Source organism: Lepisosteus oculatus, chromosome 3, assembly GCF_040954835.1.
Source record: "Lepisosteus oculatus isolate fLepOcu1 chromosome 3, fLepOcu1.hap2, whole genome shotgun sequence".
Taxonomy (NCBI): domain Eukaryota; kingdom Metazoa; phylum Chordata; class Actinopteri; order Semionotiformes; family Lepisosteidae; genus Lepisosteus; species Lepisosteus oculatus.
This window is the reverse complement of record NC_090698.1, coordinates 54,143,148-54,169,806: the sequence shown is the minus strand read 5'-3', so window position 1 is coordinate 54,169,806 and position 26,659 is coordinate 54,143,148. Positions and strand designations below refer to the sequence as shown.

The following is a 26,659-nucleotide window of genomic DNA, read 5'->3' as shown; positions in this document are numbered from 1 at the left end:
ATTTCACAAGATAGGACACAATTATAATTACAACAATAAAACAATAACGATAGAGGAGACCGTGGAAGTTGGTATTAAGAAGAGCAGAGGGGTGAAGAATGGAACCAGTTAAGTAAAGGCTTTTCTGAAGAAGAAGGTTTTGAGTCTGGATTTGAAGGAGTTTAGAGAAGGTGACTCTCTAATATCCTTGGGCAAAGAGTTCCAGAGCTTGGGGGCATAGCAGGAGAAGGCCCTGTCGCCCATACAATGTAGACGGGCTTGGGGGACAGTAAGGAGGGCAGAATTTGAAGAGCGGAGGTTGCGAGGTGGGGAGTAGTGCGATAAAAGTTCAGACAGGTATTGAGGTGCCAAGCCATGGAAAGCCTTGTACGTGAGCATGAGGATTTTAAAGTCTACGCGGAATTTGACCGGAAGCCAGTGCAAGGACTCCAGGATAGGAGTAATGTGAACACTTGCACTAGACCTGGTCAGGATTCTGGCTGCTGAATTTTGGACATACTGCAGCTTGTTCAGAGTAGATTTAGATACCCCAGGGAGTAGAGCATTGCAGTAGTCAATTCGAGAGAATATAAATATGTTGATCAGCTTTCCAGCCACAGTTAATGATAGCATAGGGCGTAGTCTTGCGATATTTCTAAGGTGAAAAAAAGATGTTTTGACAGTATGCTGTACATGTGGGTCGAATGTTAAGCCAGAATCTAATATAACCCCAAGGTTTTTCAATTTTGATTGAAGCTCAAGTACAGAGCCATCTACAGACAGGGTTACAGGACTGGCTTTACAAAGTTGATGGGGGGTACCAATAAGCCTTCAGTCTTGTCACAGTTAAGATGAAAGAAGTTTTGAGTCATCCAAATTTTTATGTCAGAGATGCAATTAGATAGAATAGAGACAGCCACATCAGTGTCGGGTTTGGTATGGATGTATATTTGAGTATCGCCAGCGTAAAAATGAAAGCTGAGCCCATGTGATCTTAAAAGCTGACCAAGTGGAAACATGTAAATGCTGAAGAGCAAGGGGCCCAGTATTGAGCCCTGGGGGACACCAGACTTGACAAGACCAATTTCAGACCTGTACCCATTGAAAGAGACAACGTGACAGCGATCAGTGAGGTAAGACTTAAACCATTTGAGGGCAGTGTCAGAGACTCCAAACACAGTCTCGAGACAAGAAAGTAAGATGTTATGGTCAACAGTGTCAAAGGCAGCACTGAGATCAAGAAGGATGAGTATGGAAAGAGAACCAGAATCAGAAACTATTAGGAGATCGTTGGTGATTTTGACTAGGGCGGTTTCTGTGCTGTGAAGTTGACGGAAGCCAGATTGGAGGGGTTCGAAAAGGTTGTTTGTCATGAGGTGGTTATGTAACTGAAGTGTGACAGCACGTTCTAGAATTTTAGAGAGAAAGGGTAAGTTGGAGATGGAGCGAAAGTTGTTAAGATGGTTGAGAGCCATGTTAGGCTTCTTTGGCACTGGGGTAATAGCAGCAGTTTTGAGGACCGTTGGTACAATGCCGGTGCTCAAGGATTCATGTATTATATTGAGGACAATAGGACAGAGAGAAGAGAAACAGGACTGGAATAAAGTGGTGGGAATGGGATCTAAAATAGATGTGGTGGGTTTCATGCTCGTAACTAGTTTGTTTAGGGATGCTGAGTCAAGAAGAGAGAAGCTGGAGAGACGGGAACCAGAGAAGTTGGATGAAGAGGGAGGAGGTATGGAAATTATATCCGTAGTGGAGAGAACGTGATGCCGGATGTTGTCAATCTTAGAACTAAAGAAATCTAAGAATGTGTTGCAAAGTTGTGATGAGGCAGGTAATGTTGTAGGGCAGTTTGGCTTGAGCAGTCTGTTGATGGTGGAGAAAAGATGTATGGGGTTGTTTTGGTGATTTTCAATGATGTGAGAGAAGTAGGTGGATCTGCAGACTCTATAGTAACCTTATAATCAGATAAGTAATCTCTCCAGGCCTGATAATGTATCTGTTTAATATCTGTTTTCCTATCACTTTTAAGTTGTCAGTTTTTCTTACATGTACTATTCATGCATTCAATGGCTCAGGCTGTTAAGGATTTTTGAAGAATGTATGTCGATAATGCTAAACAGTGAATGAATGGTGTGTAATGTTTAAATGAATTTCTTAAATGTTTCTTAAAAGTTTAGCCACGGTTCCTGGCTAGGATTGCAGCTAACTGCAGTCTATCCCAGAAACTTAAACGACAAAGCAGGACTAGGAGCAAAGACTACCCTCACCCCAAACATGAGGTCAGATAAAATAAGATCAATTTATTGGCCAAATTCAATTTCTTGTATTAAGGATTTGTCTTTTCTCATACCCCAACTTCCTCTCCATGAGACACACAGACAGGGAGAGAAGCGTGGGGTCAGAGCGCAGGGTCAGCCATTTATACAGCACCCCTGGAGCAGCTGGGGTTAAGTGGGCCCAATGGAGTAGGACTCCTCTACCAGCCACGGGATACGAACCGGCAACCTTCCAGCCACAGGCACAGAGCCTTAGCCACAGAGCCAGATCAGTCCATTGCAAGGCCACACAGAAAAGGACAATTTTAAACCGACCACGAAAACTAGCCAGCATGTCTTTGGGTGGTGGAAATAAATGTGAGAATGTGGGAAGAACCCGCAGAGTCCTCACAAAATGAGCCAAAGTCAGGCATTGAACCCAAAGGCTGACAGGCACAGAGCTACCAACCAACACTTAACATTAAAGAAATTCATTGAAATAAAACATTTGATAAGAAACAGCACCACCTTGTGTTAAAAGCTAATTCATCTTGCAGCAATAGTAAAAGAAACCAATTTAACCTAACCTTCCAGAGGTCATGACACAGGCTGGTTTAAGACTCTAAACTCTTGGTTTGACCTCTTCACAACGCCAACAGTCATCCCTATTCAACACAAGGAGCAATAAAATTAGAATATAATCACACACAGGTACTCCTGTACTTCCTGTATATTTTGCACATTAAGTTCCCAAGAAAATAATCATAAGTTTACCTTTGTTAAACTTTAGGTATGATGACGTTAGGATTTGCATTTTTAGGAGTATATGATACCATACAAAATATGGTGGTTTGCCTACAATATTTTGCCTTAGTCCGTCTGTCCTGTAAAAAAAACTTCAACTGTTTTTATTGTGTAGCCTGACAAGGACAATGATAGGTCTTTCCCTAGTGTGGTGGTGGTGTACATCTATTATGGTTATTATGGGGTAAAAGCATTCTAATCCTGCCTTCTCCACGGATGTATAATATTTATTCAACTGTTTTTTTGGGTACCAGAAATTACAGGCCCTGATAAACACCTACATAAAAATTATGAAATGAGAATGTACTCTAAGAAGGGAGAGAGGGAATTCCAGACTATACTGCAGTAATAGCACACTGATAAAGCACCAGCAAAAGGCCTCGAATTTCAGTTTGTTTTCTTATTCCTCAAATCATTATCGCAGTAAACTGTACTCTTAGTTTCTTTTAAAGCGAGTCAGTGAATCATTCCTCGCTGCCTACACCTAGGCTTTGCTCTTTTTGAAAATCTAGGAGTAATTTGCATCACAAAGGCTATAACACAAGAGGAAACTATGCAGATCCATTCCTTAGGAAATGTGCACCACTGGATAATACAAATAAAACATAATCAAAGCAGCATAAGATAAGGGAGAGGGCCTACATATACCTGGTCTGAATGAAAATGACAAAGAGGATATTAATAGACAAAACATACAAAAAGTTAAAATCAGAAGAGACCATTCAACCCATCTAGCTTGTATTGTTGATGGCTAAATGATCCGAGGTCTTGATCCTACCATATATCTTGAAAGATTATAGTATTAGTTATCAACAACAGCCATATAAGAAATGTGGAGGAAAAATGACAATTTCAAAAATTTTAGGAGTGCCTTTTTAAAAAAAATACTTTTGTATACAGTATATTCAGATTTGAGCATAGCAGGATTTTTGCTTAAAACGGCAAAAATAAAACACCCAAAACGACTACTTTAGTAATGTTTATTCACAGGGTTTGCACTCTCTTTTACGCAAACATTTTTACAACACTCTGAAAAAAGTTCATATTTAAGAGCTTAACTGTTAAGTACAGTAGAGGGCACATGTACAAACCATGTTCCATATAAAGTGTTTGCAGTCCTGTACATGGGGGTTCTGTATAATACGCAAGCCCTGGGCAACACTTAGAAGAGAAGGCTTAGGCATTCAAATTAAATTTTAGTTAAAAGTGACACAATATTAAGGTTTAAAATGACCCTTGTTCACAGAGTTTTCAAATTTATGAAAATATGAACCCACATCCAAAACTGGAGAAGTAAAAGCTCAGTTTCTTGTATTCAAAACAGTTCATTAGATTCATGCACACTACATCTGATTTTGAAAATCAACATTGCTTTCACTAGAGGGTGAAAATGCAACATTATAGAAAAACTCCAGTTATCTTAATCTTGTCTGTATCCAACACCATTAATCAAATAATTTCAACTGCACTTAGGATTAAAAAAATACACTAAGTGCACCTTATGTATAATGTTATGGTTTACAAAAAATAAAACAAATTAAATGAGTTAAAAATGACAGGCAGTACAGCTCCCGAATTACTATGCTTTAACAGCAGAGCAACAAACCAAAATTAGTCAGTAAGCCAACTGACTAATTTTGATATAACAAATTACCACAGTCATAAGGTTAAGGTTTTACAATTAACCCAGAACAGCTGTTAGATTTCTTACAGAACTGCTAAATCGAGTTGTTTAAACGGCTGATGAATAAAGCAGAGTGGTCAATCACAGGTTCCTCACAGATTTTATTGAATATCCTACTTTGGTCTCCGTTTCAATACAAGTGCATCTTTAGCTGTCACACCAATTAAAAAAAAAGTCATATTGTTTTTTTGTATCTTCCTACTAAACACTTCAGCGTATCGGGAAGTATGCAAACGTTCAAAATTTAACAAAGACACAAAAAATGCAATTTTCTAATCAGTGCTGAGGGGAATAAGGTGTATTCAAATACCTTATCTGGTACCTACTGGAGGACTGGAACATGTTCACAGCACAGGTTCCTCTGATTCACAACAAAAACCCATACACAAAAAAATGCTAATGACAAAAACTGATACCAGAAAGTAAAAGAAAACCAGACCATTTCAAAGTTCTTCAGACATTTAAAAGGGGATTACCTACCATGCTTTTGTTGATTAAATAGTTAGAATGAAACTTAAATAGATAACAGAATCTGCTGATAAGTTTAACACACTGTGGATCCCAAACAAATTATACATTTCATGCAAATAATGATGTAAAGTAGAAAACAATGCTTGGAGCAACTTCTAAAAAAGGCTATGCACAACTTTGCCTTGTCTATACGTTTCCATATAAAGACCTGTTTTTGTACGCAAGTTACAAAGATCCCATTTAACTAAGAATATGTCTTTAATGGAGACAAAACTGAAACAATAGGTATGGCTAATGATGCCTGAACTGCTTCTTTCATATGCTGTTGTCCAAGCAATCATTACAAAGGGATCTGATCAAAATGCAGTTAAAAACCAAGCCACATTCCGTTACCAGTTTTGAAAAACAAGAGAGGCTTGATAAAAAGTGTGCCTCCAACAACATTATACAACCAAATTTTACACAGGGTCAAATAAGAATTTAATATCAGGGATTCAATAGAAAATATATGGTATTCATACATTCAGGTAAGCAATGGTGAAAATAAACTAAAATATATACAGACAATAAATTAAGGTGTTTTCTTTCCAATTAACATAAAAAGGTTGTTTCTTTTATTCAGAACCTTGACGACAATACATAGGGTCTTAAAAAAAGCAATTATATAATGTGCACATCTTTATTTTCTATATATTCTGTGAATCAAAATCCATAGCAATGTGACAATCCTTTGATGGTCTGACACCAGTTTCTTTTTTTCGTTGAGAGTCCCCCAGTATGTGGTCTGTGAACAGTATCAGGTGTAACTATGTGATGTGCTTTGTTATGATCCAACACGGGTTGTGGTGGTTTTCTTGTCAGAGAAAAAGCTCCTGAGGAGAACTACCTGGCCAATGCTCACAACCAGCAAGATAACAGCTTCTCCAACAGACCAGAAAGCAACTCTGGTGTTCAGGTCCTCTGCACGGCTGCGTCCTTGTGCCTCCCTAAGGCGGAAGTGTGTCTGGTAGTCGATAACAGACTTAAGGGCTTCATGTATCGAAACGCATGCAGACTCCATCTGGAAAAGATCAAATGTTATAGCAAATCTGGCAAAAACTGTTATACTACTTGTTTGGGTACAGCATGCACCATTAATCTACTGTTCTAGCTATGGGTTCAAAAATGAAGCATGTAATTGGAAAACACTTATTAAACACCAAAACTTAAATACAACTAAAAATGGCTGATCATATTTCCCTGTGAAAATTCTATTTCATAAGCAAGTTTGAGTACTCAGAGAAGCCCACAATATTTTATATGTCTGATTTATGAGGTCCTATTCCAATCATGAGGAAAGTAGGTGAGTTTAAAGGGAAAGTTTTAACAGCACATCTTTGGATGGATCTTTCTCAAGAGCAATGGGTATGTGTAACTGCAAAAACCTGAAACCATAGATTTAACGAAATCCCTATTTAATTAAATCAATACTTGTGCATTTTCTGAAGCTCCTAGTTTCATGTAATAGCTGATCTGCTACAGTAAGAACAATTAAGCAAGAAGCAAATTAGAACTCAAACATGAAATGGGTACAGATCTGTTTTAAAATAACTTTAAAAGGTAAATGTCATATTTTTGTTATATTTCTTGCTCTCTGTGTGGCATCCAAAATAATATTTAAAAGTATAAAACTCAGGCAAATGTCAGAATTACAATGGCTTTAGAGCTCTACTTGGCTCCTCAGAGACTGTGCATTTGTCTGCAGTAAGGTCTGACTAGGTTTCTCATTCAGCAGGTCACACTGTGAGCACTAGAAGTCCTATTATACTGGACATATCAGTACAACTTAACAATAATTGTAAACAATTTGCTTGTGTACATCCAGAATAAAGCAGGGACTTTGCGCAACCTACGAAATTGCTTATTTTGCATTCCTTAGACAAAAGTGGACAATGTGAAAAAAGCTGTTGTTTTGCAATGGATATCTGCAAAATTCTGACTCCTGCAATCAGCTGCATACCTGGGTCAGTGCCGTAACTCTGTTCTCATTGGGGAAAAGTGGTGGGTCTTCTCCAACTTGAAAGTCAAAGTAGACAGTTTTGTGCGTGAAGGTGGAGAACTCATTGCTGAAACAGAACTTGTAGGTCCCATTCTTTGCTGCTGTGAAAGTAAAACTGTCATACTGCTTTTTCATCTCCTTGTAAAGAACTGTTCCATCTGGGTCTTCAAGACGACAATCCACATCATAATGGCCTCCTGTTACAACCTAAAAGAAATAAAGAAACTGTGAAGCATGAATCTGCACTCCACCAGATGTCAGCCTCACTTATCACAAGGACGCGTTTCAGAGAAAGGAATGCCATGGGATTCAGGGCTAACATACAGGTAGTCCTCAAAATAAAGGAAATACTTGAGTGAATGAGGGAAACAAAGTGCACTGAAAGCAGGTGCTTCCGGACAGGCGTGGTTCCTGAGTTAATTAAGCAATTTACATCCCCATCATGCTTAGTGTCATGTATTAAAATGCAAGACAGACACAGCTGCCTATTATTTTGGCTACTATGGCTAAATGAAAGGCATCTCCATGACTTTGAGAGAGGGGTGATTGTTGAGGCACATTTGACAGGAGCATCAGTGGCAAAGACTGCTCAACTTGCTGATGTTTCATCTGGAACAGTGGCTAAGGTGATGTTGACGTGAAAATCCGAAAGATATCATCAACTAAGGGCAACCACAGACAAACAGTGCACGTTCCTCGAACATGAAGTCCAAACGAGATTCAAGGCCAAAAAGACAAGCAACTCTGAATCAGTGGACTGCAAATGTGAATCTAACGCATGACATTTGCAGTCCTTTTCATCAAGGGCCATCAAGAACTTCACAGATGGTGTGGAGAGCATTTTCCTGGCATATGTGGTAGGTCCACACAACCCCTTAAGAGGGCAGTAAGTCCAAAGCCATTCTGATTGATCGTGCTCATCCTATGGTGAAGCATTTCCATCCTGAGAGAAGTGGAATCTGCCCGGATGAGAACGCCCCCTTCCACAGGGCACGTGTGTCACTGAATGGCCCGATGAGCATGAAAATGATGTAAGCCATATGCTATGGCCATCCCAGTTACCAGATCTCAACCTAATCGAACCCTTATAGGAGAGTCTGGAGCAGTTCCTAAGACAGCATTTTCCACCCCACCATAACATAACTACAAATTATGGAATTTCTCTGGAAATAATGGTGTTGCATCCCTCCAGCAGACACTTGTAGAATCTATGCAAAGATACAGAGAAGCTGTCACGGGAGCTCATGAGAGCCCAGCGTTCTATTAAGACATTTTATGTTGCGGTTTTCATTATTTTGGCAGTCACCTGTAGAGTGGTTTCATTTGGGATGCCTTCCCAACCGCTGTTTCCTATACATGACTGATGCATGAGGGTTTCATTGGGTCACCACAGTAGTGGCATTACTAATATTTCTACCATAGAATTATAATTAAAAACACATTTAATACAAATTGGAGTGAAGAAATACATTACATTTAGCTATACACCACTAGCCATCCAAGACAGGAACAGCATCCAGGGACTAGAGAATTTATAATAAAACATCCACAAGAAGAGAGAGAAAACTGAGCCAAGTAATTACTGACCACTGGGTTTGACTTATGGAAGCAATTAGAACTAAACTAGAGGATCACCTATATGGAAAACAGACGATAAAGATACATTTTAAAAAGTACGCTTTTTGAACAAGAGACAATATAAATTGATGGACACAGAGCACGCGGTATGGTACAGTACATTTTTATCTTTCTGAAATAATTTGATAAAGTCTTCTGAAACCCCAGGACTACCGGAACCCAAAGAATCTGTATTTTTTAATTTACATCAATGTTGTAGTATAGTTAGTAAATTAGTCAAATTGTCAGATAATACCAAATTACAAGCATTACCAAACAGTAGAAGCAGCAAATTAAATTTAAAAAATGAGACTGTGAAAACACATGGAAGATTATGTTTAATGTAGACAAATGCAGGCATTTGCATGCAGGTAGCATGTATTTCGAAGGAAGACTGGAAGACACTTGGGGGTCTAGAATAAGCAACCCAGAAATGTTGTTGAAATTTCAGGAATTAGACAGTATGGGCCAGGGATCATTTAGATCCTAGCAAACAAATGAGATACATGGGCAGTATGGTCCCATCTCATTTACAATTTAAGATCAGATAAGGCAACAAACGGATAAACTAATTTCAATCTATAAAAATATGAATATAATAAAAATATTTATTCTGTCTACATTATACACGACACCTTCAACATTTAAGTGAAAAAATTAAACGTTGAAATGGAAGAAGATGCATGTGAGAGCTTTAAGAATAAAACATCCTTATACGTTGAGCCAGGTTCACATTTTGGCAGAGCTGCAGGAACCTCTCTTTAAATGTGTTCATGTTACAGGAGGCTTGAGAACACCTTTCCATTTTGGTATCATTACCCCATGTGGGATTTCTGGGCTCAGGATACTGAGAATTCAAGTAGGATCAAAGCACTATACATAAGGCATTATTACACATCATTTTTTAAGTCCCTATTTTAAATTATATCAATCCATTACATGCAAATGAGATTCTTCAGATTCTAAATTTTCATTCCCAATCATTCTAATGGAAGTTATTTTAAGGATTCAATCAAGGATAAAAGCTGCATTAACCATTATTAAAACGCGAAGTCGGTAGACTGGAGCAGCTGATGCTTAGATCCCCTAATAATTTTCTACAGATTTACAGCACTTAAATAAAGGTACTAATATTTTTTATTGTAATATGAAGACACCTTAATTACAATTGTCTGGATGCATTAAAAGTAAAGAAAGCAGAAAGACAAACTATTTTAGTAAAACCAGGCTTTATCTTCTGCTGTCCATATAAATGTTTAAAATCTGGCCTATTAAATCATAATCATATGAAATCATATTTGTACAGACCCTTATTGTAATCCTCACGGTGTAATATATACATCAATTAAGCCTCAGTGGAGATGTACTTGCTTCTAAATGCCTTTCATGTAGAGGTATGTAAAATAAACAATAAATGCAGAACACTACCAACAATTTAAGAGACTATACGATGCACACCGTACTTCAATAATAATATTGAAAGGTGCCCTATATAAAATGGAAAACAAGAAACCCCAAAACAACAAAACTACAATGTATTTAATCCAAAAGCAATTGCAGGCCATCTCAAGCGGAGTGACCGACTCTGATTATCTGAAGAATTAAGTTTGCATTGGGGGACTGTTAAGGTCAAAACCATCTGTCATTTTTATTCTGAAAAAAAAATTATCTTAATTCCCTTAGGCTATTACCTACCAGACAAATTTCCCTTGACTGAGCCATAATAAGGCGCAGCAACTGGTTTGACTTGAAATGAATAGGAAATACAAAAGAGTGGCTAAATCACTTTTGGGACATTGCCAAACAAGGGGGTTGGGGGATTTTGTATTTCAAAAAAACGGCTCCAACACTATGGCAGATACAGGTAACAAAATGTCTGCATCTACCAGTATGCTGGTAATGCTGTAAAATGCAATAAAACTACTTGTATATATATATTAAAATTTGTGTGCTTAAACTACTGGAGAGCAATGCAAAATAAACTTTTACAACCCTGTTTAGGTTTTTTAGCTCACCTCTTTGTTTTGGTCCCCCATATTAATGGACCACATCGGTAAAGTAATAAAAACATTGCAATTTACTAGAGCAGTTTACTACAACTAGGAAATAATAGAAAATGGTAACTGAATAGAAGAAAAACTTTAATTATATTAGGTGTGAAATTAGCCACTTCAATCACAGGATTCAGTTAGTTCACTGGCTATGATATCAAAAACTAAAAATCCAAAGTCAGACCCAGACCACTCTTCATGGAATTGCACTACAGCTCCATTCGACAGGTTTATACAAGCCCAAGTCCCCTTATTTGTATCCCCCCTTCATAGGACTTTAAAGTTAGGTGGTGCCAGGAATGTGTCAAATGTGTCAATGAATAAGATGTCACTCGCATCTAATAATCACAGTTATAATTTCTGCAAATGTTAAACATATTTGTGAAATTGAATGCAAATCAACAAATGCATGGTGAGAATTTTGGTGACTGATTTCATATGGACTAGTTTCTACAGTGGCTATCAAAAGTATTCACTCCCATTGGACTTTTTTTTTACACTTTGTGTCACAACATGGAATCATAATTTATTTCATCAGGATTTGTGCCACTGATCAACACAAAAAAAGATTAAAACGACAACAAAATTCTACTGATGCTAATAAATTACAGAGATAAAACAGAAAAATAACTGAGTGCATAAGTATTAACGTTTGGTAGAAGCACCTTTGGCAGAAAGTATAGCCATGTGTCTTCTTGGATAAGTCTCTATTAGCTTTGCACATCTGGACACTGCAATGTTTGCCCATTCTTCTTTGTAAAATTTCACATGCTCTCTCGAGTTCGATAGGGACCATTGGCGAACTACGATTTTCAACTCCTACTACAGATTCTCAATTGGATTGAGGTCCAAGTTTAGACTGGGCCACTCCACAACATTGACTTTTTTGGGGGGGTTTTCAGTCACTCCAGCTTGGCTTTGGCCACTGTCCCACCGGTAAATGAATATTCTCCCACGTCCCAGGTCTCTTGCAGACTGCGGCAGGCTCTGGGACTTCTCTCTATATTTCTCTATATTTTGCTTCATCTATTTGCCCATTATCTTCACAAGATCTCCAGGCCCCGACAAGTGAAGCATCCCCATAGTATAATACAGCTATTACCATGCTTACCTTGCTCGCCTATAAGGCTTTACATGGCTTGGCACCTCAATACCTGTCTGAACTTTTATAGCCCTACTCCCCACCTCGCAACCTCCGCTCTTCAAATTCTGCCCCCCAAGCCCGTCTACATTGTATGGGCGACAGGGCCTTCTCCTGCTATGCCCCCAGGCTCTGGAACTCAAGGATATCAGAGAGTCACCTTCTCTAAACTCCTTCAAATCCAGACTCAAAACCCTCTTCTTCAGAAAAGCCTTTACTTAACTGGTTCCATTCTTCACCCCTCTGCTCTTCTTAGTACCACCTTCCACGGTCTCCTCTATTGTTATTGTTGTATTGTTGTAATTGTAACTGTGTCTTATCTTGTGAAATCTTCTTATTTATTGTTGTAGTCTTCTTATTTATTGTTATTGTCATCCTGTAAAGCGCTTTGAGAAGCCACCTTTAAAGGCGCTATATAAAATAAAGTTTATTATTATTATTAACAGTACGGATGGTGTTCTCAGGATGACGTACAGTGTTATGGCTGAGCCAAACATAGTGCTTTGCATTGAGGCCAAAAGGTCGGACTACAGAATCTTCCAATTGGTCTCAGAGTCTCCCACACGCCTTCTGGCAAACTAGTGGAGATTCTATGCTGTTTTCAACAATGGCTTTCCTTTTGCCCAATCTCCCATGAAGTCCAGATTTCTGAAGCACCCAGGCAATTGTTGTCCTATGCGCAGTTTCTCCCACCACAACCATGGAAAAACTCGAATCCCTTCACTAGTGCCCTTTTCACCCAAATACTCACTTTTTGATACCCTGTTTTGCACAGATTCACAGTTATGCCATGTTTTTGCCATTTCTTTAAAAAGGATTTTTCTGTGCTTTGGGGGTTATTCAATGCCTTGTAAATTCTTATACCCTTCCCATGATTAGTGCTTTTCACCATGATCCAGCTGCTATTCTGGATTTGCTTAGAATGTTCCTTAATGAAAGATGAGCTCTTTGAATGATGTAATTTTTGTTGGCTTTAAAAATTTTCTCATGGCCTTCCCCTAACAGGGCTATTGAAAATCAATCCTACATTTGCTGTGAATCTTCCTTTGCCTTCACAATGTACTTTTTCTGTCGCAACAAATGCTATTGGTTTCAATACTCAGATTACTTTTTGAATGCCTGTTGGTATTTTTGAACATACAGGTAATTTAGGCTCAGTGGATACCTGAGCCACATCCCCTCATCAGACTACAGTTTCCAAGGTGTTATGCAAAAAAAGAAGGCATGAGCCTCTGCCACAGGAGTAGCCCTGGGCTATACACTCCTGAACAGACCTCTGTCCTCCCCATCACTTCTGGCAAGATATCATGACTCATGGTCTCCTAGATCATGGCCTGTCAGGGACGTAGTTATAGGCTTAACATCTTGCTAGGTTAGAAGACTGGCTGTAAAAACCCCTGGTGTGAGTAACTTCAGTCTACAACATACCAACGGCACTATTGTCCCGATTAGTTGGGCAAAGCGGTTCCTTTCTCTTTCTTTCTTGATTTTCAACAAGCCTAACATGCAAAAGATTAAATTTCTCCATCGCCTGTTCCCAGTCAGCTCTTACCAATGGGGTAAATAAGTGCTTATGCAGTCTTTCTAGTCAAATGCAAAATCCACATACTTTATCTAAAAACATAATGTAGTAATTGCTATCTTTACAAACACAATATATAAATGGACTAATATCCTTTTAATGATCAGTATATACTGCTAAGTCACATTTAACACTACTGATCAGCTCTTTGTTTTCAGATTTTTTTTTACTGAATTTGAATGGAAAGAGTGTTCAGACGAGGGATGTATATACTTTTACATAAGAAAATGTAAAAAGTGTAAAATACATTTTAGTTAGCAGGGAGTTTAGAAATGTCTTCCCTAACGATTAGATAGTAGCACATTCAAGTTTTATTTCGCCACCTTTTATTATGGATGCTCTAATTCTATACTTAACACCGGTACTTAATGCCTTTCCATTTAAGACCAACTTTAAAACCTGACCTGTTTCAACGCGTCCTGGAATTATGGAGAGAAGTAGCAGCTCCATATTCAAGGTCTCCTACCACTAAGACTCCCGTTCACAAAACTTTGTCTCCCACCTCAGGATAAGGGTTTAAAACGTGCAATACGCTAAGACTGTCAAGGTGGGTGCGTACTGGTAACACTCCTCTCAGTCTAAAAGAAGGTCGCGTCCATCTTGCAGTGAATTTATTTGCAGGAGGCGCACTTTAATACATAAAAACAGTCTTACCTGAAACTCCAGGGTGCACTTCGTGCCGATCGTGATGTCCTCGTAGAAACACTGCTTAGCATTGTCTGGGAGCTCGAAGGTGAGCTCTGAGCCGCATACCCATCCCAACAGCAACTGGGCCCACAGCACCTGCACCAGCACTCCGACATTACCACTGTACATCTTCACAGCAGGGGCAGCAGAGCGATTCAGACGCCTTCTAGTTGGTATTCGTAAACCTGCACATTAATATTGGACAAATACCGTGTAAAACAGCGTTCGTCAGCTATACACTTGTTAAACGTAACACAAATTCAAATAATGAATGCACAATGTAGAATCCGAACCCGGATATCAATGGGTTTGCAAAATAACACAGAGGGACAAACACCGGCTTAAAAGGGGGAGATTTCGATGCTTCGAGAATATCGGTTGTAAATACCGCTTTTAAGAAAATCTAACATCACAGATATTAAATAAAATCCCGGATCCTTACAGTTACAACTCACTGCTTAACACGAATCCCCCTCACCCGGATGTAAGCAAATCGGCACCTCCTGCGTGGCAAAACGAGTAGCGGAAGTGACCTCCAACCCCGGAAACGCTTCTAAATCAGTGGGTGGAGACTGAAGGGTCTGCTGTCGTCATTATTCATCGACTGTTGTGGGCTTGGTGTGGTTTCGGCTGTGGGTCTGTCTGTAGCCAGATAGAGCGCCGGCTGCGAGTCAGAAGGTGTCAGTGTTTTCAGTTATTGGAGATGATGCTACTGTTTGCAGTAAGAGTTTGAATTATGGAAGAAGCAAGCGAGGCAAGCCACACAGAGAGACTGTAATTATGCCTCATGCAAATAATTGTGTTTTTGTTAGCAGGCTAACTTGTGTAATTTAGAATTGAAATGTACTGGTTGACATGGGTTGACTGACAGTGACAGTCGGTAGCGGTCCAGTTCAATTGCTGATTAAGTTCTAGGCCCTGTCACACTTGGTACTGACTAAACTTTATGCAGCATATCGATAAGGGTGAAAACATTATTCCAGTTACGTACTATTCTGAAAAAATCTTTAAAGAAAATAAGATTATTACTATTAACAAAGCATATCCTATGATTTGTTCCTCTGCAGAAATCTCTTTTTAAGTATTTCGAAGCCCCGCCCTGAACTCCTTAATGGGCGCACAAGCGAAGACAAGATAATTGCACCCATGTTGAAGACGTTAAGCGAGCGATTAATTTACCCAATTACTTGGGTAAATTACGTACTCAATCGTTAAAAATATGGAATTTAGAATAATACATAAACCAATTAATTGCATGTACAGTATTAGTGTCACACGTGTGGTTCGGTCACTGTGGGGGCTAGAAATAGGTTTCTTAAATGTATAGGTTTCCTGAAACAAAGTATATTCAACCTTTCAAGCTCCAAAGAGTTTTGTTACTGTAACAGGGCCACACTGAAAGAGCACTGTCACGTCAAAATAGTTTTTGGTATATAAATCTGAAGCATGTGGAAGTCAGTTTTAACTCTGACCCCCCAAACCATCCATTCTTGAAACAATGCAGCGAATTAAAGTTGTTACTCATGATATAATGTATGTTAAATCGTTAAATCAAAAATGCAAAATACTTAATTTATTTTTCCCCTCTCGAGATCTTCTTGTTGGTTTAATATTTGATGTTTGTGTTGCTTCTGAATAATTCTTGCGTCCAGATTTCCCTGCCGGATTTAGTTAGAGACATTTCTCTTGGAGCATAAAGACGTTTTCCTTTCAAGATATGTATTATATATTATTTAGAGCGTCAAAAACCTGCCTTGCCCTATATGTTGTTGACCAGATATATTTATAAAAAGATATATAATCCAATGTTTTTTTTAATGCAATTGTTCTCAATGTTCATAAAGATTTACTTTCCAAATGAATTATTTATGTCATTGCTAGAGATGAACAGACATGTAATGCCAACCCAGATGACTCTGACCAGCACGTCAGGCTGCATAAGAATCAGGATAACCTGAAAAGACGTGTGAAGAACAGTATTAAGTTTAAGGACTGCAGTAACCCTTGTCCTAATATCACTCAGTTCCCAGACCTCATGGTTTGTATTCTTCAAGAATTTTAATATTTCTAAAATTTTTAACATTCACTGACACAAATATTAAGTGGTAGAACTTTTAAACATATATAAATACACATTAGAAAAGTCCAAAATAATATATCTGAAATTGTGCATAGTAAGTACAATCTTTTTAGATTTATACGGCATCCAAAACATAATATACATGTGAAAATGTGTACGTGAAAGGTAAAATGGATCTTAACCATTCCATGTATTGAAATATAGGTTAGTCAGTTCTTATCTAACTTTTCTTTTTGTATAGGAATACCTTCCGAAGGGCTATAATTATCACGTGTGTTCGTACACAGTTAATAAAAAGCACGAGGATCACTTGGATTTTGAAGCCATGATTCGTGTACAAACGAAAACGGAGGAAGAAGTGCAACAGTGGCTCCGTGTTTTGAGAGAAACTACAAATGTGACATGGAGGATTGACAAAAGTAGACCACGCAAAAAACAGCGCGTTCTCTTTAAAGTAAGTTTAATTTATATGTATGGCCAAAGCGAGATGATATTTAAAACAATTACTCTTGTCTTTCATATGGCTATAGACTCCAGTTCTGTTGCTAAACCAGGGGACATACACAGGTTTTACCAGGAAGTACTGGTATTCTGAAATAACGTTGTCACACCCAGGCTGGGAGCAGCTTGCTGCCTGAGTTACCACAGGTAGCTGCGAACGTGAGTGCTTGCATTCCACCCCAGCCTCATCAACTCAATTGTCCAGTTGTCCCTCCAGTCACTGCCTTTAAGCTCTAAACACTAATTCGGTGCTCTGACATTGAGATACCAGGAGTAGTGCAGGTCCTAGTTGGTAAGACTCCAGATTCTCCAGGTTGCTGCTTTTCGGCTTCCAGATACTCCTGGCTGTCAGCACTGAAATTAGCGGCGTCCCTGTCCTGTCAGCACCTCCACAGCAGGCTCTCCTGTCCTCCTTTAGTCTCCAGGTTCCCAGTCGGCCTCACTGCGCCTGGCTTCCCAGTCCAGTCGGCCTTTTTTCCGGGCTTCTTTGTCAACCTCCGCCTGCCAGCCGTCTCTCCTGCTTGTGCGCCGTCTCCTGCTGGCTTCGTTCTTCTCATCCTCATCGTCTTCTGAAGTCTCACGGAGGAACACGAGTCCCTCATGTAGATCTCAGCTTGTTAATCTGACCGCGGCACAAGTTGCATGTGCAGCCTTTTTTATGGCCTAGGAACATAATTTGTTTACAGCTGTATGCTTATTCTAACAAAGCCATCATCATGCCATGTCGTAATGTTTCCAAACTGCAGCTCGGTACAGCTTTTACCGAGAATGCATTTTGACAGAGCTATCTCACCTGATGGATGGTTACTTTTTAAATCACTGTTTAATTTTTGTGCAGGCCGATTATAGGTGCCACCACAATACTAAGCCACGGTCTTCAAATGCAAATAATAAGAGAAGGTCAAAAAACACTAACTGTCCTGCAAAACTGTACATAACAGTGGTTCGCACTGCCATCAGCCAGGGAAGACAGAGTGGGTGAGTAGGCTAATAATACATCATTTTAAATAGACATTTGTGGTTTTAGCTTGCTTTTCAAACCAAGAACAGGAGGCACTTCTGTATGTCGAGTGTTGCTGGAGAATGGAACAGTCTGCCCGGCTGTGTTGTTGAAGCCAATACTCTGGCTTCTTTCAAGAAACATTGGATGAGTTCCTTGGATCATCTTAGATACCTGTTATCATACAGGGTAGATATTGTCCAATTAATTTATTCCACTCATTCCTATGTTTTTAGATTTTTACTCTAATATAATGTTTGTATAATGATGAACTTCAGTCAAAAAGACTGAGAAAATGCAGTGCAGCTTCACTCAGTTTTTTTCTGTCTCTCCCTTCATTATTTGCAGGAGTACAGATCCTCATGTTCCTCTTTATCCAACACTTATTCGCCTGGCTAATTTACACAACCATGTCGTATGTGCCAGTGATGCTCCACGACATCGGGATTTTGGTGAAGATGCCATGAGACACTTAAGTCAGCTCTGTGAGACTGGTCACTTGACGTCTTCAGCTCCCGATGTGCTGAAATATGACCTGCAAATAGAGACCTCTGAAAACTGTATTTACATTTCTTCTGATGGAGACATCTGCCCTGAACTCCAGTACTGTGATAGGTAAGTGAACTATGATTTATTAGATGTAATTACCAAATGGTAAAATGTTTTTGTATGGGTTGAGAAATAATGAATAGGCATTAATTAGAACAAACTGAAAACCTTCGGCTAACATGAAATGAAAGTGAAAAGTTAAAGTTAAGAATGAAAAATTCAGGCCATTGGAAATTAAAAACAAATGGCTTTAATAGAAGAACATAAATTACAAACAAGAGGAGGCCATATTTGGTAGTTAGTAGGTACTCGATTAGAGGATCTCATCCAAATTATTCTTAAAATAGTCACCAGGGTATTGGTTTCAACAAGATGGCTGGATATCTTGTTCTATACTTTCAAGTAAAGACATGTCTTCTTCATATAGTTTACACTTGTGTCCCACTTGTGAATAGTATGATCAGGTCTGCTCATAGTCGTCTTGCCTAAGACTAAAAGGGTTCAATTATTTTATCCTGTCAGTTTAAGGACATTCCTTTGAATCCAGGAATGTATATGGTTAGAAAGTGAAAACAAAATATTATTATAAACCCCTAAGTCTCATAAGTCACCTCTTTGACCTCTTGACAACCTGTTCAAGTGACCTCTTGAAGATCAGCATTTCCAAAATAGACAAATCATGAATTTTATTTAAATCTTTCTGTATTTCATTGCTGTTTATATAGTGTTTCCTAATCCTGTTTTGGTATAAACTGTAAACATGAGTAGTTTACTAATTATCCCAAAATCTTGATGTATTAACATAAATAAGGAAGAGTAGTGGTCCTAGCATAGATCCCTGTAGTACTCCCAAAATTTTATCACCTCAATTTGAACATTCACCCATTCTGTGGTATTTTCTATTTACTAACCAATACAATTTTCTTAAAAGGTAGTTAAACAAGACATACCTTTTCTAAATGCGTGTTGAGTATTCTCTACTCAACTTCTTTATCTCTGCCCAATTGATTTCAGTTTTTCATTTGTAAATTTGTTCTAAGCTTTTAAATTCTAAATGAGATTTGTAAACCTAGAGTCTCAATTCCTGGATTTCTGAACTGCCCTGTCTTGAGCAGCTTTTGAAAAAGTTCCTTTAATGGCTTCGTAATAACATCTCTTGTGATTGGTAGGATACAGTTGAGTCATTGAGATTTATTTCTTGAGTGCTTCTAGTACTCTAAACATTTCTGTCTTTTCTATACCAGTGCTCTTTAATAAAGACCTTTGTGCTTCTACTGTATGAGTTATTTTGTTGGCTTATTCCTTAATAAGAAGCCTTTTTTCCTTCTCTGTTTCTAGTTGATCTGCTCTCTCTTATTTTAGATATTTACACTGTTTTATAGTTCTTAAAAACATTGTGTTTATGATCTTACCAGAAATAAGAGTAAACTGTATTTTGAGTAAATAGCACATTAATTTCTACGTCTATACATAATATTTTGTGTTTATTTTAAATTCAGTCAACTTGGATTTTCAGAAGGGACCAAAGTTTGTAACTCTGAGGCACTGAAGACATCCAGTAATTTACCAAATGTGTCTGATGACCATTCCACACTCCAGTTTGACAAGAGTATGTCTGCAAAGAGTCATTAATAAATGTTAATAAATGTTGTTAATAAATGTTCCAGTTCTACTTGTGTGCCTGAAAAATGTTAAAAATACAAAATAGAAAAATAGAAATTAGCTACGTTAATAATATTATATATATTGTTCCATAAAGAACATTAAATTTATTGTATAACTTTTAGAAGAAAAATGTTACATTTGTAATATGCATATATATTTTTCTTAGTTTTATAATTTCTAAAACATTAAAATTTTTAACTTTTGTCTTTACTACACAGATGAGTTCTCTACAATTAAACAGAAATTCCAAGACATGTGTGATGAACTTATGGCAGTGATTAATGATTCGCCAGAAAGTTTTGCAGAACCCGCACAAGCAATGGTGACGAACTTTGACAGAATTAGAAACGATAGACTGAAGGTTCTGTCAGCCATGCGCATGTTTGGTCGATACACCAGCATCAGTTCGGCTGCGCGAAGAGCTTCCGGAAATCAGCGCACAGCTAAGCACAGGGGCTGTACGGGAGCTGCTCAGCAGGCTCATAGGAAGAACAAACTTGGAAGCAGAAGACATCGTCATGCTGGAAGCCCTACAAAATTTCCCACAGATCATATCTATTATTTGCAGCAGTGAAAGCAGAAAACAGTGGAAACTGTGTTTAGTATGCGTTCACTAAACGCATAGAAAACACACCTGCTCCTGGTCCACAGAGACTTTCTGACTCTGCTTCAGGGGAAATAATCAGATTTTTTTAATAAGGGTTATTCTGACTAGAAACGTCTGTAGGAGGTTGCCTACAGTGTCACATGTAATACACATGCTGAGCAGAAATACATTGATTCTTTTTGAAATCCTTAAAAATAGAATTTACTCATAATATATTCATATTGAGAATGACGCTCACTCTGATTACAGCACAATTACTGCTGTACAGCTTATTATTCCTTGCACATTGCACATTTATTTTAATTTCATATAGTAGTGGCTCACGGGAATCAGCCTACCTAGTGCACCATCATACAAAAGCGTCCCCAGGGTCTCTCCACAGATTCCTGCCTTAATCTGTGTGCATCAGTGTTACTCCTGTGAACCTTTCCATCCTCTGTGACCCCCTGTTGTTGATCTTCTCTCTTTTCTTGGAACGCATTACAGTCATGTTTTTTTAATGCCTTTCTTTTGAGTCCCATCACATGCCATGCAAGCACAACAATGACTTTTTACCGTACAAGATGTCATTTATATTATTGCCTGTAAAAAGGTTTAATGTTATGTTATTGTTATTACAAATGCCTTCTGATGCTCTATTGATTAATTACCTTTTTGTTTTTTTTCATTTGCCAGTCATCTGAACTTGAATTGTTCCGTCTCTTGATTTTATTGCTTCAACAGATTACACAGTATTTTTAGAATCTAATTGCAGAGTTGTTTCTTCTCTAGATTAGTTTTCCTCTAGTTCTCCTTCCCTTGCACCTCTGTACTGGGACAGTGTCCCTACTGCACTGTGCTCCTGAAGGCCACTTGTTTGTTCTGCTCCTTTAGTCCTTTAACTCATCCCTATATTGCTTCAGTGTCCTATCTTACGTTTTAGGGCTTTTGTTTTGCATTACTCTGCTTTTAAGACTTGTGGTTCCTTTCAGCATCTTAATTTCTGTACGTAATCTTGTTTTAACTAACTTGAATTAAGGTGAGTTATTGTCTTTCCAAATTTAATCTAGTTTGTACTTGTTGGCATTATTTTGGCATTTAATTTTTCACATTTCAATTATTGTGAATGTAAATGAGTCATAAGATGACAAAATTATATCCACTCCACTTGGGCATAGAATAGTATTTTAGCAAGATTGGAAACTCACCTAATTTGGTGATAATGTGGAAAAAGCTTGACGTGAGGAATTGGTCGTCCCAATGAACAAACATCAGTCTAATTAAAACGTTATTTTCTTAAATCAAAAACAGACAAAAATATAGACACAGGACAGAAACTGCAGAACACATTTACATGCTGTAATTGAAGCTAAATTTGGAAACGAGGCATACAAATATTTTTCACCTCAATAACGCTTCTTATTACATTTTAACAAGCTATGCAGGAAGATTCATCCTCTTGCTGGTGGATGTATAAACAAACAAAAATAAAAACACTACAGTAAGTTTTTTGGCAGCAAAATGTTGGCAATCAGGTTATTTTAGTAAGCATGAAATTAAAAATGAGAAGGTATTTATATAAATGAGATTTAGGCAGTCTGTTTCATTTATGCAAAATATGTACTTCTGTCCGAATTAAATTCTTATTTTAGACACATTTAAAATACCATATTTCACTGGTTTCTCTTACTACAGAATAAATTCTTCAATCCTTGCTTCAATTTTATGTAATGTATGAGAATGTCAACTAGATGTTAAGGTAAACATCTCAAATTCAAATGGGTTTGCCACTCATACACACTTTATCCACTTCCGTGAAGACTAGATGTAATAATTGTGTGTGAAAAGGCTAATCTCTATTCTGGGTAGATTAAGATTGATCGGGACTTTGTTCCCCCATATTGTTCCTCAATTTTATATTTTTACACATTTTTTCAATAATGCTATTACACTAACTAAGCATATAAACTCAAGGTAATCTGAGAACATATATATATATAGTGCTTTTTAGACAAGACATTTCTTTGAAGGTTTTGAGGGAGGAGAGCTCACATCGTGTATAATGATGTTAAATCTGTAACATTAGTTTTATCTCCTTGAGATTGAACAGTATGAATTAATCAGAGAAGTTGTTGTAGGTACTGCAGCACATTAATTGGCAGGTATGCTAATATCAGCAATATCCAAGTTGTTTTCAAATACTACTGCAATGTGATCGTTCAATAACTGATAAGCATCCAGCTGACTACCTTTCTTTGAAGCACTGATTCATTATTGATGGATTTTGTCTTCTCTAACCACTTTTGCTTGCTTCAGCTTTCTCTTACTACTGCTTAAGTTACACAAATCAATAATGTGTGTTTTGTAAGCAAATTCCATTAGATGTCTGATGTTTTGCTCTCTGTGAATTCTGAAACAACCAACCAATCACACAAAGTTAATTTTACTTTCCAGTGAGTTTCTCATAGATTGCAGTAAAGGGTTTTAGGCTATCCACAAGCACTGGCAATAACTTTACTAACTTAGAGCTTCCTTGAATTATTGTAAATACTGAAAAACAGATAAAACAGCATATGTATGGCATAGATAATGATGCCTCAGGTGTAATAGATTACTGGTTTAAATTAACTGAGTTTAGATATTCTTAATTTCTGTTTACTGTAACATTTGCCCCTGCACAGTAGGTCAGTGGCAGTTCAGGTTTATTTCTTAAATGTATTACTACTGTCCCCACAAGGTGGTGCTCAGATATATTCAGTTTACTGTAGAAAGCGACTCTGGGCTGTGCACTCAAACAAAAAAAAACTTTTTTACAGCTTTTAGTATTTTTTTGCTAGTAACACAAAGGCTGAAACCTTTATACCTCAATTTCAGTTTTCATTTTTTTAGCGCAACAACCAATTATATGTGAAAAACATTCTCAGACACTGAAATTAGGAGAGGCTGCCCCTTTAAAGGCTTGAGAAGCAGATAAAATATAATACCAGTTTATTAAGTATAATGTACTATGCTCTCTTTCTCAAGGGCTTAGCAGTTATCTCAGATCCTGTATGAATTTATAGCACCATATCGTGGCAGGAGTTGGAATTAGCGATGAACTGGAGTAGTGATATAAAGATTGAGATGTAAGGAGTTAAGGAGGGGAAGAAGAATATTCTGGATTTATATAGAACTGTTCAAGAGATATGCTCGTGATGCTGTTAAAAACAGGTGTAGTTTGCATCTATAGTTATATAAAATATAAACAGCAATATTCAAAGATTTGCTTCTGCTGTTATTTACTGTATTATAGCACTATATATAAAACAATTTCCTTTGAATTGATCAGAACATAACTCTATGAAGGCTATTTTCCTTTATTGCCTTATATATGATCTTCTTAGCAGTAAACAATATCAAATCAATATGGATTTGCTTTATATTTGTGATGAGTCTTGTGTTCTGTGTTTCTTTATGTACTTTACAAAAAAATAATTGGAATAGATTGTGTTAAGGATTTTAAAACACATTTTCTTTATTTTTTTTATTTTTGGAAAGGTTAATGCTTGAGAGAAGCATTGATTAATTAAATAATCCCTAGAAAAATATCTTCTTGTCAGTTAAATTATGTTGAATTTTGTGAATATTAATCAGTTCTTCTTGGTGGTTTACCTGAATAGTAATCGAGAGTATAAATTTTAAAACTTATTATCTGAATGAAACTGGGTGGTAATTATTACGATGATGACACGAAAAGGTTCTATAAGCATCGTTATGTGGAAATATTTATACATAAACTATGAATTTGTTCCTGAAACCAGTTTTTATTTGGGGAAAAAAAGATAATCTCTAATAGGAACTGGTTACATACACTGAAAATTTGAAGGATGTTGGCACAGATTTTGTTTAACATTGGATAAAATACCAACTAGTTACTGTAGCTGCATTTTACCCTTTAGCCTTTACCCTTTAGCCTGTTGTACGTATTTGATTAGGTGTTTTATTTCTGATTCTTCTTATATCTTTGGATAAACTGTTGACTCAGTCTTTATTTTTATTTTTCAGCAGGGAAAGCTATACTCTTATGTATAGATTTAATGGCTTTTAAAATAAATGTTAATGATAACCTAAAATTCTGTAAAGACAAAGGCTATACAAAACTGTTATAGATGAAATCATTGACCTATTAGATACAGTTCTGATTTCAATGTTGCACACAAAAACTGGAATTTGGAAAAACGTTAAAGCCACCGATATGAATGTGATTTTACAAAAGGCAAATTGGTGCAAACCCATAAGCTAAATTCTAACTACATAAGAACATACAGTTTGTAAATGAGTGGAGACCATCTAGATTCAATTACAGTAGCTCAGTGAATGGAGGGCCCTAGCAGCAAAGAGATGACGGTAGAGGCTGTGGAAATGTGGCTGGGTAGCTCATTCCAGACTCTCACAACACTCCTCCTCTTCTCAGTTGTACAAGACCTTCTAGTTTCCATCTGTGTCCCCTTGCTTGATGTTGAAGAAAATCAGTTAAGTTATCTTTGTTGATGGTGTGGAGGAATTTGAGTAATTGAATTGTGTCTCTTTATAGTGTTTTCTACTTAAAGAGACAAAAAATATGTTGTTCTTCTAGCTTGTCAGAGTAGGGCATTCTTTTGAGGGGTTAATTTTGTTGCTTTTTCCTGTACTTCAGAGCAGCATCTTATTTTTATTGCAGTCACTAAAATTATACAAATTTCATAAACAAAGGCTCATAAACAATATGTTTGAATGGCGATATATATATTTTTCTGAGTGATGCTTAAGCATTGCAGTGTAAGTGGAACAATTACACTATTGAACTCTGTCAGTCATTTACATTTAAAGTGTGTTTCACAAAAAAGTAGTTTGCATGCATTTTGTTTCATTGTGTGGGGTTGAGAATTTTATGTTAATAATATGAGTGAACCTCAGCCTTTACATTTGATAACAAAGCTTTCTGATGTTGTCGTTTTCACAAAATTAGAGCTAAGAGGCTATACATCAACCAATATATGCTGTAATTCATTAACATACTGTATCATGCAAGCAATTTCTGTCACCCACGCCTTGTGTTTACCACAGCCGAACACTTTATTGAAGTGTTTAATGAAACTGGTACATTTCATTTGCACTTATAAAAAGCAGAATCGTGTTGTAGATTTGTTTTTTTTCGATTTTGTTACAGTCTCCATGTGATGTTCTAGGGACCAGGACATAGGAATATTCAATTAACATATTCAGCGTCTTCAGTTACTTCACAGTATTCACTAAGTTGTGGTAATTAAGGATGAGTAACTATTTCAATATATGATGAAACTGTGCATGATATTTCAGTTTCTTTTTAAAGCAGTCAATTTAGAAACCTCTTCAACCAGTAAAGAAAATGTTTTATGTACTAAAGTTACAAATATGCTGTTCTGTGAGCTACTACTTGTATTTTTCCAAGATTGGACATTTGAAAAAAATAAAGACTAAATGATTTGCAATACTGTTTGAATGTGTGAATGAAAGACTACCAGAACAGGATAAAATATTTTCGTAATTGAATTTAAACAAAATTCCTTGCCTTCAACTCAATTGAAGCTCATTGTTGGCAGATCTGCACAGGAATCTCATAGAACAGAGGTTTACTGCGGGATATACAGGACACTGGAGTTATGCAACATTAATTTTCTTTAGATCATACTACCAGATTTTCAATGAAGAATCTCTCACCCAATTCAACTTCTTCATTGGAAACAACAAGTTAATATTAATGCCAACAGATTAATATTCAGTATTTATCAACGTCTGAATAATGCCCATTACCTTTGCCTACACAGACTCCCATCCAGCCTGTTCAAATGCTTAATTGTGCTTTCTTTCCTTACCTTGAGTGCGTAACACTGGGCCTCCCAGTATGTGCCTTCTTAATACCTCACAGTGTACATTCACATGCTGAAAAAAGACCCAGCTGCACC

At 37.3% G+C, this 26,659-nt stretch overlaps 2 protein-coding genes across 5 annotated transcripts; one reads left to right on the top strand and one right to left on the bottom strand.

The window, feature by feature from the left end:
* Positions 1-4,010: 4,010 nt before the first annotated feature.
* Positions 4,011-14,855, bottom strand: tmed7 (transmembrane p24 trafficking protein 7). Of its 3 annotated transcripts, none has more exons than XM_015368435.2 (4): positions 14,794-14,855; positions 14,283-14,500; positions 7,199-7,444; positions 4,011-6,259 (listed from the first exon to the last, which is right to left on the bottom strand). In XM_015368435.2, the coding sequence occupies exons 2-4, from the start codon at positions 14,442-14,444 to the stop codon at positions 6,023-6,025; spliced, it is 645 nt and encodes a 214-aa protein (XP_015223921.1). In that variant the 5' UTR covers positions 14,445-14,500; positions 14,794-14,855; the 3' UTR covers positions 4,011-6,022. The 3 variants fall into 3 exon arrangements, with proteins under 3 accessions (XP_015223921.1, XP_006626920.1, XP_015223914.1); XM_006626857.3 differs by having other exon boundaries at positions 14,758-14,836; XM_015368428.2 differs by having other exon boundaries at positions 14,771-14,836.
* A 64-nt stretch (positions 14,856-14,919) lies between these two features.
* On the top strand, positions 14,920-26,185 carry LOC107080027 (uncharacterized). 2 transcript variants are annotated; one of them, XM_069187251.1, is made up of 7 exons: positions 14,920-15,069; positions 16,197-16,353; positions 16,637-16,849; positions 17,735-17,874; positions 18,245-18,511; positions 19,945-20,054; positions 20,329-26,185. In XM_069187251.1, the coding sequence occupies exons 2-7, from the start codon at positions 16,351-16,353 to the stop codon at positions 20,682-20,684; spliced, it is 1,089 nt and encodes a 362-aa protein (XP_069043352.1). In that variant the 5' UTR covers positions 14,920-15,069; positions 16,197-16,350; the 3' UTR covers positions 20,685-26,185. The 2 variants fall into 2 exon arrangements, with proteins under 2 accessions (XP_069043352.1, XP_015223890.1); XM_015368404.2 differs by having other exon boundaries at positions 14,920-15,089.
* The last annotated feature ends 474 nt before the right edge of the window (positions 26,186-26,659 follow it).

Coding starts and splice junctions, on each gene's coding strand:
- tmed7 (XM_015368435.2), bottom strand. CDS start 14,444: ATGTACAGTGGTAATGTCGGAGTGCTGGTGCAGGTGCTGTGGGCCCAG. Junction 7,445..14,282: donor AGTGCACCCTGGAGTTTCAG/GTAAGACTGTTT, acceptor TATTTCTTTTAG/GTTGTAACAGGAGGCCATTA. Junction 6,260..7,198: donor GAGTTACGGCACTGACCCAG/GTATGCAGCTGA, acceptor GATCTTTTCCAG/ATGGAGTCTGCATGCGTTTC.
- LOC107080027 (XM_015368404.2), top strand. CDS start 15,052: ATGGAAGAAGCAAGCGAGGCAAGCCACACAGAGAGACT. Junction 17,875..18,244: donor AGCCAGGGAAGACAGAGTGG/GTGAGTAGGCTA, acceptor CATTATTTGCAG/GAGTACAGATCCTCATGTTC. Junction 20,055..20,328: donor CACACTCCAGTTTGACAAGA/GTATGTCTGCAA, acceptor TTTACTACACAG/ATGAGTTCTCTACAATTAAA.